Source organism: Macaca mulatta, chromosome 2 (assembly GCF_049350105.2).
Source record: "Macaca mulatta isolate MMU2019108-1 chromosome 2, T2T-MMU8v2.0, whole genome shotgun sequence".
Classification (NCBI taxonomy): Eukaryota; Metazoa; Chordata; class Mammalia; order Primates; family Cercopithecidae; genus Macaca; species Macaca mulatta.
In genome coordinates this window covers 143,094,718-143,109,238 of record NC_133407.1, presented here as the reverse complement: position 1 = coordinate 143,109,238, position 14,521 = coordinate 143,094,718, and the positions used below count along the sequence as shown (strand labels likewise).

Below are 14,521 nucleotides of genomic sequence, written 5' to 3'. Positions count from 1 at the left end.
ATTTTTCTTCAAGAATAAATGGGGTAACAGAAGCTTGTAAAAAACATTTTAAGCAAGTAAAGAACATTAACTATCCTAATTCCATGCATATGAATGTATCTACTTTCATGTTTATAATTTTTAGCTTACTTGTAATCTACATTTTTATAAGCTTCCCAGTAGATTCTTTAAAAATATCTTTTAACCTCCTACATGCTTTATTAAGTATGCTTACATGGTACTGATTTTTGTATGTTCATCTTGTATCTTGCAACCTTGCAAAACTCATTTATTAGTCCTAGTAATGTTTTTGTAGATTGTATTATATTTTCTACATAGGTGATCATATGATCTGTGAATGTTGACAGTTCTTCCTTTCTAATCTAGATGCCTTTTATAACTTTTTCTTGCTGTATGTCATTGGCTAGAACTTTCAGTATAGTGTTGAATAGGAATGATAAGAGTAGACATTCATACCTCATTCTTGATCTTAGGAAATAAACATTCAGTTTTTCAAAATCAGATATGTGTTAGCAATAGCTTTTTCATAGACGCCCTTTACAGCTTGAGAAAGTTTTTTTCCATTGCTAATTTTTTGTGAGTTTTTTTTTAAAATCAGCAATGGATGTAGATTTTGCTGGGTGCTTTTTCTGCATCTATTGAGATGATAATATGATTTTTCTTTTTCTTTTTTTCTTTCTTTCTTTCTTTCTTTCTTTCTTTCTTTATTTTTTATTATTATATTTTAAGTTCTAGGGTACATGTGCATAATGTGCAGGTTTGTTACATATGTATACTTGTGCCATGTTGGTGTGCTGCACCCATCAACTTGTCAGCACCCATCAACTCGTCATTTACATCAGGTATAACTCCCATTGCCATCCCTCCCCCCTCCCCCCCCCATGATAGGCCCCGGTGTGTGATGTTCCCCTTCCCGAGTCCAAGTGATCTCATTGTTCAGTTCCCACCTATGAGTGAGAACATGCGGTGTTTGGTTTTCTGTTCTTGTGATAGTTTGCTAAGAATGATGGTTTCCAGCTGCATCCATGTCCCTACAAAGGACACAAACTCATCCTTTTTTATGGCTGCATAGTATTCCATGGTGTATATGTGCCACATTTTCTTAATCCAGTCTGTCACTGATGGACATTTGGGTTGATTCCAAGTCTTTGCTATTGTGAATAGTGCCGCAATAAACATACGTGTGCATGTGTCTTTATAGCAGCATGATTTATAATCCTTTGGGTATACACCCAGTAATGGGATGGCTGGGTCGTATGGTACATCTAGTTCTAGATCCTTGAGGAATCGCCATACTGTTTTCCATAATGGTTGAACTAGTTTACAATCCCACCAACAGTGTAAAAGTATTCCTATTTCTCCACATCCTCTCCAGCACCTGTTGTTTCCTGACTTTTTAATGATTGCCATTCTAACTGGTGTGAGATGGTATCTCATTGTGGTTTTGATTTGCATTTCTCTGATGGCCAGTGATGATGAGCATTTTTTCATGTGTCTAAAACATTTCTAAAACACCAAAATGTCTAAAACACCAAAAGCAACGGCAGCAAAAGCCAAAATTGACAAATGGGATCTCATTAAACTAAAGAGCTTCTGCACAGCAAAAGAAACTACCATCAGAGTGAACAGGCAACCTACAGAATGAGAGAAAATTTTTGCAATCTACTCATCTGACAAAGGGCTAATATCCAGAACCTATAAAGAACTCAAACAAATTTACAAGAAAAAAACAAACAACCCCATCAAAAAGTGGGCAAAGGATATGAACAGATGTTTCTTAAAAGAAGACATTCATACAGCCAACAGACACATGATTTTGCTTTTTCTATCTGTTCATATGGTGAATTACATTGATTTTCAAATATTAAGCTATCCTTGCATTCCTGGGATACGTATCATTCCACTTAGTCATGATGTATTATCTTTTTTATACATTTTGGATTTGATCTGCAAAAATTATGAGTGAGTATTTTTGCATCTAGTTTATTCTGTGTTTTCTTGTAATATCTTTGTCTGATTTTGGTTTCAGGGTATTGCTGTCTTCATAGATTGAGTTAAATATTAACTTATTTTACATGTTTTACAAGAGTTTATGTAGAATTAGTGTTATTCTTGAAATGTTTGATAGGATTCCTTGGTGAATGCATTTGGGCCGAGAGTTTTAACTATTAATTAATTTAGAAAACAGGATCGAATTTCTGAACTCAAGCAATTGTCCTGCCTCAGCCTCCCTAGTGGCTGGGACTATACATATGAGCCAGTATGCCAATTTTTTTTCTTTTACTATAGGCCTAATTTTTAAAATAGATGTGGGACTATACAGCTTATCTGCTTCTTCTTGAGTACATTCTGGTAGTTTGTATCTTTTAAGGAATTTGTCCATTTCATTTGATTTATTGTATTTATTGGCATAATCTCTGCCTTTCTTTGGGTGTTTAGACTATTTATATTTACCGTGGTTTTTGATATGGTTGGGTTGAAATGTGCCATCTTGATTTTTTTTTCTCTTTGTCTCACCTGTTCTTGTTCTCTGTTTGTCTTCCTTTTTATTGCATACTTTTTATCACCCTATTTTCTCTCCTTAATACTTATTAGCTGTAACTCTTTGTTTTATAATTTTAGTATTAATTTAAAGTTTATATTACGCATTTTTATCTTTTCTTAGCTTACCTGAAGGATTTGTTTTAATTTAGTTAGGTTCCATATGATGGGGATAACATTTTAGAAGAGGAGAATAGCAGAGTGACAAAACTGAGTGGGATCCACAGGATTTTCCATAGAAAAATGGCACTTCCAGGATCTTGGTCAAGTGAATTGTTTATTAGGTTGGTCTTTAACATCAGTCTGATTATATCTGTAAGGTCAGGAAAATAGCACAGTGTTGATTGTGAATTATTTTCAGAGTGCTTAGCCTTTCCAGTAGATTAAGAGTGACAGCTTTTACTAAATTATTGGGATGTGGATTAGGGAATTACATCTGGATTGGAGTTCTATATCTGTTTCTTGCCAGGTATGTGACCTTGGGGAAATTACTTAATCTTTCCAAGCCTCAGTTTTCACATTTGTAACATGCTATAATTATACCCATTATAAGGTTCTGGTGAAGATGCTATAATTATACCCATTATACCCATTATAAGGTTCTGGTAACATGCTATAATTATACCCATTATAAGGTTCTGGTAAATGAACCAACATATATAAGTTCTTGGTACAGTGCTTAGCTTGTGGTAAAGGCTCAGTAAAAGTTAGTTGCTTCTATCAGCATCATCTTTATTGTAATTAGATTATTTCCCCTCTTCTTTTTTGAAGAAGGAACTGACTAATAAACTCCCAACTAGACAGGCAAAAACAATGTTTATGGCATAGGTGAAAATCAATAAAAGGAAAAAAAATCAATAGAAAGAATAATGTTATAATTCATTTTTAAAAACATTTTCTTGCTTAGATGATAACTTATTTTTGATCATAGGCCAACACGAGTTTGTCTGGCTAAAGTAAATTCTTTTTTTTGAGACAGACTCTCACTCTGTCACCCAGGCTGGAGTGCAATGACATGATCTTGGCTCACTGTAACGTCCGCCCCCCAATTTCAAGCATTTCTCCTGCCTCAGCTTCCTGAGAGCCGGGATTACAGGTGTGTGCCACCACGCACGGCTACTTTTTGTGTAGAGATGGGGTTTTGCCAAACTGGCCAGGCTGATCTCGAACCCCTGACCTCAAGTGATCCTCCCGCCTTGGCCTCCCAAAGTGCTGAGATTATAGATGTGAGCCACCATGCCCGGCCTGACTGGCTAAAGTTAATTCTGATGATCATTCATAATTTTTTGAAAATCTATCCAAAGTATAGCTTCAAGAAGGAGATAGGGGCACAGAAAGAAAAACTATGAGGCAACATGTCATCTGGTTAAGGGTGCAGACTTTGTAATCAGATTGAATAGGCTGGAACCTTGGATCCACCATTTATAAACCATGTAACCTTAGGCACACTATTAACATCTGTGTGCCTCAATTTTTCCTCAAGTATACAGTGCAGATACTAATAATGCCTATCTCATAGGATTGTTGAAAGGATCAAGTGAATTAATACATAAGAAGTTCTTAGAATAGTTCACATAGTAAGTACTCAAGAAATACTCGTTGTTGTTGATGTTGTTAGATTAATCCCTCTGGGTCTTTAGCTCAGCCTACAACATTGAGGAAATCCTCACCTTCCTGCCAAGATGAAGAGCGAAAGGAGTTGGTCTAGTGTCAGTGGCAAGTGTAATGGATGGGAAATTGAGACATCTCTTCTGTTGTGGAGTTCTCAATAATGATTTTGTTTAACATGAGCTACAATTATCTTTAAAATGCCCTTTGTCCCTAAAAGTCTTCCTCTCATAAAAACCATATTGCTGTTCCACTTGACTTTGAAGCCCCAAGGCTGGTAAGTCATTATCTTAAATGGATTGTTCCCAAGTCCAGGATCACATTCTTAGCACAGACATGGAGATCAATTTCACACAGTAATTAGCCATCTTGATGAAATAGGACTAAAACAGGTCCTTCCCACTTGCCCTGTTCTTAATTAATAGAATGACCCATTTTTCAGCCACCTAGACCTCGCATCCTTAAGAACCACTTTTGGTGCTAAAAATAAAGTTGGAAAAAAAGAAAGAGCAATGAGGACATTTATAATGAGGCCATTTACCTCTTTAATTGTATGCTTTGAACGATTAATAAATGTTTGCTGAGTGAATGAGTGCATTTGAAATGGAATGATGTGTGAATTGACTGTTTTCTCAACTGATGGCTCTGACCTCTCAATACTAACTTTTGTAGTGAGTGTTGCTTTTTAGGGTTTAATTTTTTATTGTCATTTTGGCTAATGGACAGTGTCAGGGATTGCTGTGATCTAATAAAAAACTTTTGGTGGTGGGGAAGGGAGAAGCACTGATTTTAAACTTTTTATTATACAAAGAAAACATTTTCATGGCATACAAATTAGAAAATATATAATAAAGATCAAAACGAAAATGAAATCATTATGTTTCCTAAAGAAAACAATTGATAGTATTCCAGCAAACTTAATTTTTGTCTTTCAAGAATGGAATTATTCTGTATATTCCAGGGTCTTCAGATATAGCCCTGGGAATAATCTCTTATATATCTCTTTTCTACTGTCCTGTGTCACAGCTGTAGAATCCTCAACACAGTGCTTTGGGCAGGTCCCACCAGTTCATTTGAGTTGTTATATGCTAGGTTTTGTGGCATATGAACATCATCTTATTTTAAAATAGTTTCTGATATAATTTAAGAGATAAGTGACAGGTAGAAATATGCCGTTCAACAAAAACCTAAGTCCTATGCCCTATCACCAGAGAGATTTCTTAACTTTCCCATTTATGCAGCAATTGTATATCCACATTCAGATGCTGGCAGGGGTATTACCATCTTCCTGCAGTTGAACACAAGGTTTCTAAGACCTACTTAGAAGCTGGCTAATACCTTTGTTGTTTTAGTGAGGAAGCCAGTTACCCCAAAGACAGTCATTGCTCTTGCCTGGAATTCTCATGCTCCAGATCTTTGAGCAACTCAGCCCACATGTGATCTTAGAGGGGCCTTTCCCGACCACGACCCTATCTAAAGTAGCTACCCAGTCACTCTCAGTCCTCTTTCCCTATTTTCCTTCCTGCAGAGGTGACTACTCCTGGAAAACAGCTTGAGTGTATTGGTTGATTTATTGTCTGACAATTCCCTGTTGAATGTCAGCTCCCTGATAACAGGTATCTTGTTTGTCTTGTTCTGATTGTATCCGCCATACCTAAAATAGCATCTGGCATATTGTAAGCTCTTATATATTCAATGAATAATTAAACCATGCTCTGATATTATCAGGCTGTGGCCTTGCTATCCTCTCAACTTGCCCTTCTAAATCCTATAAACCAGTGTTACCCAAAGTGTGGCCCATGGGCCTGTAGCATCAGCAGCACCTAGAAACTTGTTAGAAGTAGGTTCTTGAGCCCCATACTAGACTTCCTGAATCATAGTTTCTGAATGTGTGGCCTAGGAACATGGATTTAAGCAAGCTGTATTGGCCGTTCTTATGTATGCTGAGGTCTGAGGACCACTGCCATGATCATGGAAATCTCATCCACATCAATTTTTGCTTTCTAAAAAAGCCTTTCCTAAAATCTGTGGCATTCTACAAGGGACAACTCCTTCACCTGAATTACTAATTACCTCAGAATTGTTTACCCCTACATGCTTTGTAGCTGTTTGATGTATAGTCTGTTTCTTCAACCAGTCTGAGATCTCCAGCAAGACAGGAACATAATTCTACTCTGATCTTTTCTGTGGGTGTAATGAGTGAGCAATCAGGAAACACTTGATTGTTTTGGTCATGTGTGTACATTTATGGGACAAGAATGTTATGTCGTCTGTGTAGCTCCCCCGAACCTGATCTTTGCTGCGGTGTGGAATTGGCCACACATGCTTGGTTGCATGGGGCCCTGGATTATCCACAGGAACTTGGTTCTGGAAATACCAAAGCACTGTTGTTTCACAGCAGCCCAATGAGTAGGCCCTGCATGGGATGAGGCTTTTGCTCTGTCTTCCTGCATGGTCACCTCTAGTCATTTGAGAGCTTCCGTTGCATGCGCATCACCTATAGTAGGAGATGCCATCAATTTATCAATTATTTCAAGCACATTTTAAATTCATCGTCCCTCTGTCTACCTGAGAATTGCTAATGTCATATTCTTCACTGACCACAAGGCAAATTAGAAAATTGGTTGCTATGATTTCACTATCTATAGAAGACAAAGCACTGTGTCTCTCTTTTTACAGTAGAAGTGCTCCAGAGAATTTCTGTGTCAACTTTAGAGATACTTTTCATAAAGATAAGAAGCATTTTATTCTTCTGAGAGAAAGGAGAATAATTAAAAAATAAAAAAACCTTTTGCATGCTGACTTCCCCCTGACTCCAAATTATCGCTTCTGCACAGATTCTAAAGTTATTCCACACGTTTCTTTGTGAAACTTCTTTAACCAGCTTGCGGAGACTTGAGCTGTACTGGGCCAACTCATAGTGTATGCTCATGGCACACAGGATGACTAGTTTATTTTTATTCTCCGTTATTTTGGATCGGAGAACAATCCTAGGGCACAAGAGTTTCATGTGTGGTTATTTTTGGCATGTGGAGGCTTTTGAAGTAATCTGTGGTTAATCACTGAATACCTGCTAGATAGGCAGGGATATGTGCGTTAGGCTGTCTTATGTTTGTGCAAGTGTACAAGTGCATGCAGGGCTTGTGTATTGGGCAGTGGGAAAGAAGACATGAGTTGTGATAACCTTCCCTCTGGAATGTAGAATCTTGCCAGGAAAGCAAGCACACCAGTTAGACCTGAGCTGGAATTCTGCTTTCTTTAATAACTGTGCAATCTTGGGTAAGAGTTTCTCTGGGCTGTTACAATCAAATGACGTAACAGATGAAGATGCCTAGCCCCATGTCTGGTGTGTACTAGGTGCTGAAGGTCTGTGTTGGTGTGCATGTGTGTACTTGTGCCTGGCTCTTATTTAATAACACAGATGTAAAACAAACTGCACACAACATTGTATAGCTTTATTAGTTACTATGTTTTAAACTCCCAAAGCAACACATTTTTAAAAAGCAATGTTGTCCCACAGCCTTTCCTACATTTGATGTTCCTAGGCTTATTGTTTAATTTTTTGCCAATCTACTGTATTAAATGAGATCATAAATATGATTTAGATAGTAAATGATATCATAAATATTATTTAGATATTAAATGATATCTTAGTGTTATTCTTAATATTTTTTCAGTGGCCATCTATCACTTATTACTTAGTTTAATTTAAAAAATTAATATATATTAATTCTTATTGTATAGGAATACTGCATAGGTTTCATATAGGAAGTATGAAACTCAGGTTGCTTGAGGGGTAACTGCTGTGCACACTGTGGTGCATTCAGAACCTTCCAGTCTTTTCTTCTTGGCATATGTAGTTATCTACACTGAGGTCATACCACATATACAGCTTTATATTCTGACTTTTTCATTTAACTTTTTTTTTTTTTTGGAGACAAGATCTTGCTCTGTCACCCAGACTTTAGCACAGTGGCTCAGTGATGGTGCACTGCAGCCTCAAACACCTGGACTCAAGAGATCTTCCCACTTCAGCCTCTGGAGAAGCTGGGACTACAGGTGCACACCACCATGCTCAGCTAATTTTTTGTAGAGATGGGGTCTTGCTGTGTTGCCCAGGCTGGCCTTGAGCTCCTGGCCTCAAGCAGTCCTCCCATTTCAGCCTCCCAAAATGTTGAGATTACAGGTGTGAGCCAGTGCACCTGGCCTCATTTTACATTTTGTCATGAAAAAGTCTTGTGCCATTAAATGTTATGTAAAAACATGACTTTCAATGGCTGCTTGCTTTTCTGTTATATGGATGTGCCTAAACTTAGGCAATCACTGGTTTTTATGTTTTTCTTTTTTGCTGTTCTATCTAACGCGGAACATCTTTGTACTATATCTGTGTTACGTTTATCAGGTAAAGGACGTTGGAAAATATGTGGTTAATTCTTGAATGTACTGCCCTTTTTAAAGCATACATGTGAAGTATCCATACAGCCAGGGTTGTGGGGAAGCACTGTCTGCAGCTGGTGCTTTTGTGTAACATGCATCTGACAGGTTAGAGCCCTCGGCTGAGAGTCCCAGTAGCACTTACCTTGCTTTTTCTCTCTGCACAGTCCTATTGTTACAGGTATCGCTGTGCTGCTCGTAGCCAGAACACACCTGATAGCTCTGCTTCGAATCTGGGATTCCGCTGTGCGGCCGACCGCCTGCCCACCATGGACTGACAACCGAGAAGAATTTTCCCAATCCCAGAAGGAGTCGTGTCTGACCTACAGAACTCTGAACGATCTCATGCAAAGAATTCCCACCCTGAGGTGGGTTACATACCTGCCCAACGGCCAAAGGAACCGCCTTGTGAGACCAAATCGCTGACCTGGGTCAGTGCATGTGCTTTATTGTGTGGTGCATCTTTGAAGATCATCGCCATATTTTACTTTTGAGAGTCTTTAAAGAAGAAGGGGAGTGGAGGGAACCCTGACCTAGGCTTCAGGAGGCCCGCATCCTACACAGGCTCTGCCACAGGGGTTAGACCCCAGGTCTGACACTTGGCCTTCCTGGGCCTCAAGTTCCCTCCCCTATCAAATGAGGGGATGGACAGCATGACCTCTGGGTTTCTCTCCAACTCATCAGTTCTAAAAAGGATATCAGATTCTATTGTGACTTCATAGTGAGAATTTATGATAGATTATTTTTTAGCTATTTTTTCCATGTGTGAACCTTGAGTGATACTAATCATGTAAAGTAAGAATTCTCTTATGTATTATTTTCAGAAAAGGGATGGTGGTGACTCCTTTATATTCATACTGCACTTTGTTTTTCCAAGGAAATCAGTGTCTTTTACATCGTTATGATGAATCCCACATGGGCCAGTGATGGTATGCTGAAGTTCAGCCATTGAACACACAGGAATGTCTGTGGGGTGACTCTACTGTGCTTTATCTTTTAACATTAAGTGCCTTTGGTTCAGAGGGGCAGTCATAAGCTCTGTTTGCCCCTCTCCCCAAAGCCTTCAGTGAATGTGAAATGTGTGCTAAATGGGGAAACCTGTTTAATTCTAGGTATAGGGTAAAAGGAATGAGGACCTTGAATTAGCTATATTCAGGGTATCCGGTATTTTGTAATAGGGAATAGGAAACCTTGTTGGCTATGGAATATCAGATGCTTTGAATCATGCACTATGTTGAATAAACTTATCTGCTAAATCAGGCTTCACTCTCATCAGCTTCTTTTCTCTTTCTCTTCTTTGAGTTTTCTTTTAAAGAAAGGACTTTGTGATATGCATGTTTTATTTGCTAGAAGACTTCCATGTTTATTAGCTAGTGGATAACTTTGATATATAGGTAATTTGTGGGAATTTTTATTCCAAATAGCAAGGCTATTCCACCAGGAACCCTATCATGACCTTGCTGCTTGTTGCCACAGTAGATAAATGCCAAGTCAAAGGCACTGCCCCGGTTGGTGGTCTTGTAAAACCCAGCATTTGCTTCCCATGCCAGGAAAGCACCTTGTTTTAGAACAATGGATTTTGACCTAAGGTCCCTCTTATCAAAGTTCCCATCCTGATTCCTCAGTCCTGAGAACCCCTAAGCCATTTCTTGCATGCCATTCAAAAGAAATGTTTAAATCAAATAATATTCAAAAGTGTTTAACCAACACATTTACTACTTTTGTGCTTCGCCTCTTAACATGTTAAAACATTTCACTTGAAAAGCAATTGTGTAGGCCAGGCTCAGTGGCTCATGCCTGTAACCCCAGCACTTTGGGAGGCCAAGGTGGGTAGATCACTCAAGGTCAGGAGTTCGAGATTAGCCTGGCCAACATGCCAAAACCCTATTTCTACTAAAAATACAAAAAAAAAAAAAAAAAAATTGCCAGGAGTGGTGGCATGTGCCTGTAGTCCCAGCTACTCAGGACTGAGCCAGAAGAATCGCTTGAACTCGGGAGGCAGAGGTTGCAGTGAGCCGAGATCACGCCATTGCATTCCAGCCTGGATAACAGAACAAGACTTTGTCTCAGAGAAAAAAAAAAAAGTCATGTAGCTGGCATGTTTAGCCACATTTGTGGTTCATTTTGTGGATATTAAATGTTTTTCTACAAACTTCCACCTACTGATGATTAATCCCGGGGCAGGGGGGAAAAAAACATTTGTAGCAAATAACTAATGTAGGAAATAAGAGATTTTATTTTTAAAGTCGTCCTACTCCAGTACAGTTTGTTTTTACTTGTTACCTCCCACCTGCATATATTTTTTACATTGTTATATTTATAGTGTGTATATTTTGAATTCTTCTCTTGTTAATTAATGTTATATTGCATAAATATTTTTGGTGTTTTGGGTATACTTTTTAGAATTGCATTTTTAGCAGCAGCACAATACTGGAAGGCATTTAAAATGAATTCCTAAGTTGGGGACAGTGGCTGATATCTATAATCCCAGTGCTTTGGGAAGTTGAGGCGAGAGGATCATTTGAAGCCAGGAACTGAGACCAGCCTGGTCAACTGATATGGTTTGACTGCGTCCCCACCCAAATCTCATCTTGAATTGTAGTTCCCATAATCCCCAGGTGTTGTGCAAGGGACCTGGTGGGAGTAATTGAATCATGGGAGCAGTAACCCCCATGCTGTTCTTGTGATAGTGAGTTAGTTCTCACAAGTTCTGATGGTTTTATAAGGGGCTTTTCCCCCATTGCTCAGCACTTACTCTCCTGCCACCCTGTGAAGAGGCGCCTTCCACCATGATTGTAAGTTTCCCCAGCCATGTGGAACTGTGAGTCAATTAAACCTCTTTTCTTTATAAATTACCCAGTCTCAGGTATTCCTTCATAACAGTGTGAACATGGAGTAATATAGCAACAAAGCGAGACCCCATCTTTACAAAAAATGAAAAATCAAAATTAGTTGGGCATGGCAGTGTGTACCTGTCATCCCAGCTACCTGAGAGGCTGAGGTGGGAGGTTTGCTTGTGCCCAGGAGCTCAAGGCTGCAGTAAACTATGATTGTGCCCGTTTACACCAGCCTGGGCAACAAAGAAAGACCCTGTCTCTAAAAATACATAAAATAAAATGACATCCTAACAAGCCATTTATTTAAGAACTACATGTCTGGGTTACCAACTAAAGAGTACCCTAAACTATGGCCAGCTATAGTCACTACGGTTTATAATGCTGGATAATGACATATGAGCAGACCAACAAAATGGGACTGTGAAAAGTTCGGTTTGAATGCCATAAGTCCTGAAAAGCCTCACTTTCTGTAAAATTGCACACAGAAAAATAGAGGCATAAGGGGAAAATAGGGGTAGAGGCAGATTACTCAAAACTTAAGGAACTTTGTACATTGTACCATAGCACTAGCAAAATAATAACTATCCTAACAAAACCAGTAGCTTAATTCAATCTCCACTGGCATTTGCAGCCAGCATTACAGCCCAGTTGATCCTTTGCAGCCTTAAGCCTTGAGGCACCTTCTTTCTTCTCCAAGATGTAAGACCTTCAGGACATATGCTTCTAATGGAGACCACTTCCATCAAAAGTAAAAAATCTGATCTGGGATGTAGATTTCTTCATCAGTCAACTTCAAGAGGGGCAGTGTCTTTGCAGCGTCTTTACCTGCACTCTGCTTAACGCAGAGAGAGCTTAACACAGTGGAAACTGTAGCAGTTCTTGAAGCCACTAAATAAATCACTAGATGCACTAAAAGAAGGCACTTTCATAGGATTATTTTTGTTTTTTCCTGAAGGTCTTCATATATTGCTAAGGTTTTCTCTTAAATTATGAGAAAGTTTGTGCCTGCTTGTTTCAATACATGTTTTAAACCACATGTGATCCAACATGACTTCCACATTCTACTGTCCTCCATTCTGTTTATTAATCGCTTGTGAGCTATTTCTGCTTTAAATAAACACTTGGAGCAGAGCAGACCATTTGGTCAATGTGCCAGTTCCAGTTGCAGTATTAAAAAACTGTTTTTTATTGTTGTTGTTGTTGTTTTAGGAACTCTTATATCTAGAGTTGGTTTCTAATTCTCGTTTCTTGCCCCATTGAAACATGGAAGGAATTTGAGGTTTGTTCTCAAGTCTGCTTTAGTCCTGAATCCTGGATGGTCTTTATTTTTGGATTGTACGTGACAGTTGAGTGAGAAGCAAGGTGTATCTCTGTTTTTTAAAAGCTGTAAACATGATTAGAAGAAGGTAGGGGCTGGGGGAAATAGGGGTGGTAATCAAGAGGGACATTCTCTTCATGGAAAATGGGCTGCATAGATGCCTCAAACTACATGGTTCAACCTACAGCTTAAAATGGAGTACAGCTCTGTGTCAATATGGACATTTTCTTTTCACCCTCACCTTCTACCTTTTTTTGAACAGAGCATCTCAATTGTCCATATGACCCTTGAGGAAAAAAAGAAATGGAAGCTACCATTTATTTTAGTAAGAGTTCGTTGGGGCCAGGCACGGTAGCTCATGCCTGTAATCCCAGCACTTTGGGAGGCCGAGGTGGGTGGATCAGCTGAGGTCAGGAGTTCATGACCAACCTGGCCAACATGGTGAAACCCCGTCTCTACTAAAAATACAAAAATTAGCTGGGCTTGGTGGTGGATGCCTGTAATCCCAGCTACTCGGAGGCTGAGGCAGGAGAATCAATTGAACTCAGGAGGCGGAGGTTGCAGTGAGCTGAGATCACGCCATTGCACTCCAGCCTAGGTGACAAGAGCAAAACTCTGTCTCAAAATAAATAAATAAATAAAAGTTAGTTGGGGCAGGGGTGTGGTGGGGGTGGTGGCTTCAAAGTAGTGCATTGGTAAATTCTATTTTTCAGGGACTGTCTTTACTGAGAATTCTGTTGATAAAAAATAATGACTGAAATTTCATCCATGAGAATCTAGTATTTTAATTCTCTTGCTAATCTAACCTTTTCAAAATAGATCACATTTTTGTCCTCAGTATTCAAGCTGCAAACAGAATTTTTGCATGTGGTAAAATCCATAGTTGACTTCAGGAATATCTTGAAAAAAACACCGTAAACATAGTGCTTTCTGTTCTGAAACTTCAGGAATTTTATGAAAGGGATTAGTGTGGGCTTATGTTTTCTTTTTTAAATATTTGGCATTTCTGTCTCCCTCCTGCCCTCCTTCCTTCCAACAAATATTAACATTCTATTCTCAGTATTTCTCATAAGGGAGTTAACCTGCAGGCTGGTTATGGAGGAACAAAGGAAGTGCAGAGCCAGGCAAGATGTGTCAACAGGTGAAGCAGGCTGGGCGTGAGTGAGGCCTGTTGTAAGCGTGCTGCCACTGCTCTGTTCTCGTCCATGGCTGCCCTGCAGAAATGTCAGCCGGGAGTTGCTCAGTTATCCAGTTTCCAGGACTGGCTGGATGTTTGCATTTTCGTGTGAAGTCTTCTGAGTTTTTAATGTTGGCAACCAACTAAGATTTTAAAAAAGCAAACACTGTGAAGACCTAATAAATTGCTTCTACAGCTCTGTTTCATCTGTGGGGTGCCAGTTTGCATTTGCAGCCTGGATTATGAAGAGTTGACACAGAGCAAAAAAAAAAAAAAAAATTTGTATGTATTTATATCTGAAGAATGACTGATGAAGTAAGTAATGTACTAGTAAGAAATGTATAAATGTGAAAAAGGGCCGTGGCTTGCCCAGGGACCTCATCTTGCCTAGAAATGCCTTACGAGACTCCTCTCTTCTATCCCCACGCCGTCCCCACCAAAAACCATTTAACAGCGATGGGTTATCTCAGCAGAGCCATGGACAGCCCATTTTCATTAACTTGAGCACTTATGGCTAAGTGTGCAGATTAATATCAGAGAATAGCAAAATTTTAATTTATTGACTGTTGATTTACTTTTATTTGTTAAAACTTAATTCTCTGGATA

General features: G+C 39.0%; 1 protein-coding gene across 2 annotated transcripts in view; it reads left to right on the top strand.

Moving 5' to 3' along the window:
- The window catches only part of SUMF1 (sulfatase modifying factor 1), a 113,632-nt gene extending 103,790 nt beyond the window's left edge, over positions 1-9,842 (top strand). For both annotated transcript variants that reach the window (XM_015130371.3, XM_015130369.3), the window contains one exon: positions 8,751-9,842. In XM_015130371.3, the coding sequence (XP_014985857.3) occupies positions 8,751-8,861 (111 nt within the window). In that variant the 3' untranslated portion in view covers positions 8,862-9,842. The remainder of the gene's footprint in view (positions 1-8,750) is intronic.
- The last annotated feature ends 4,679 nt before the right edge of the window (positions 9,843-14,521 follow it).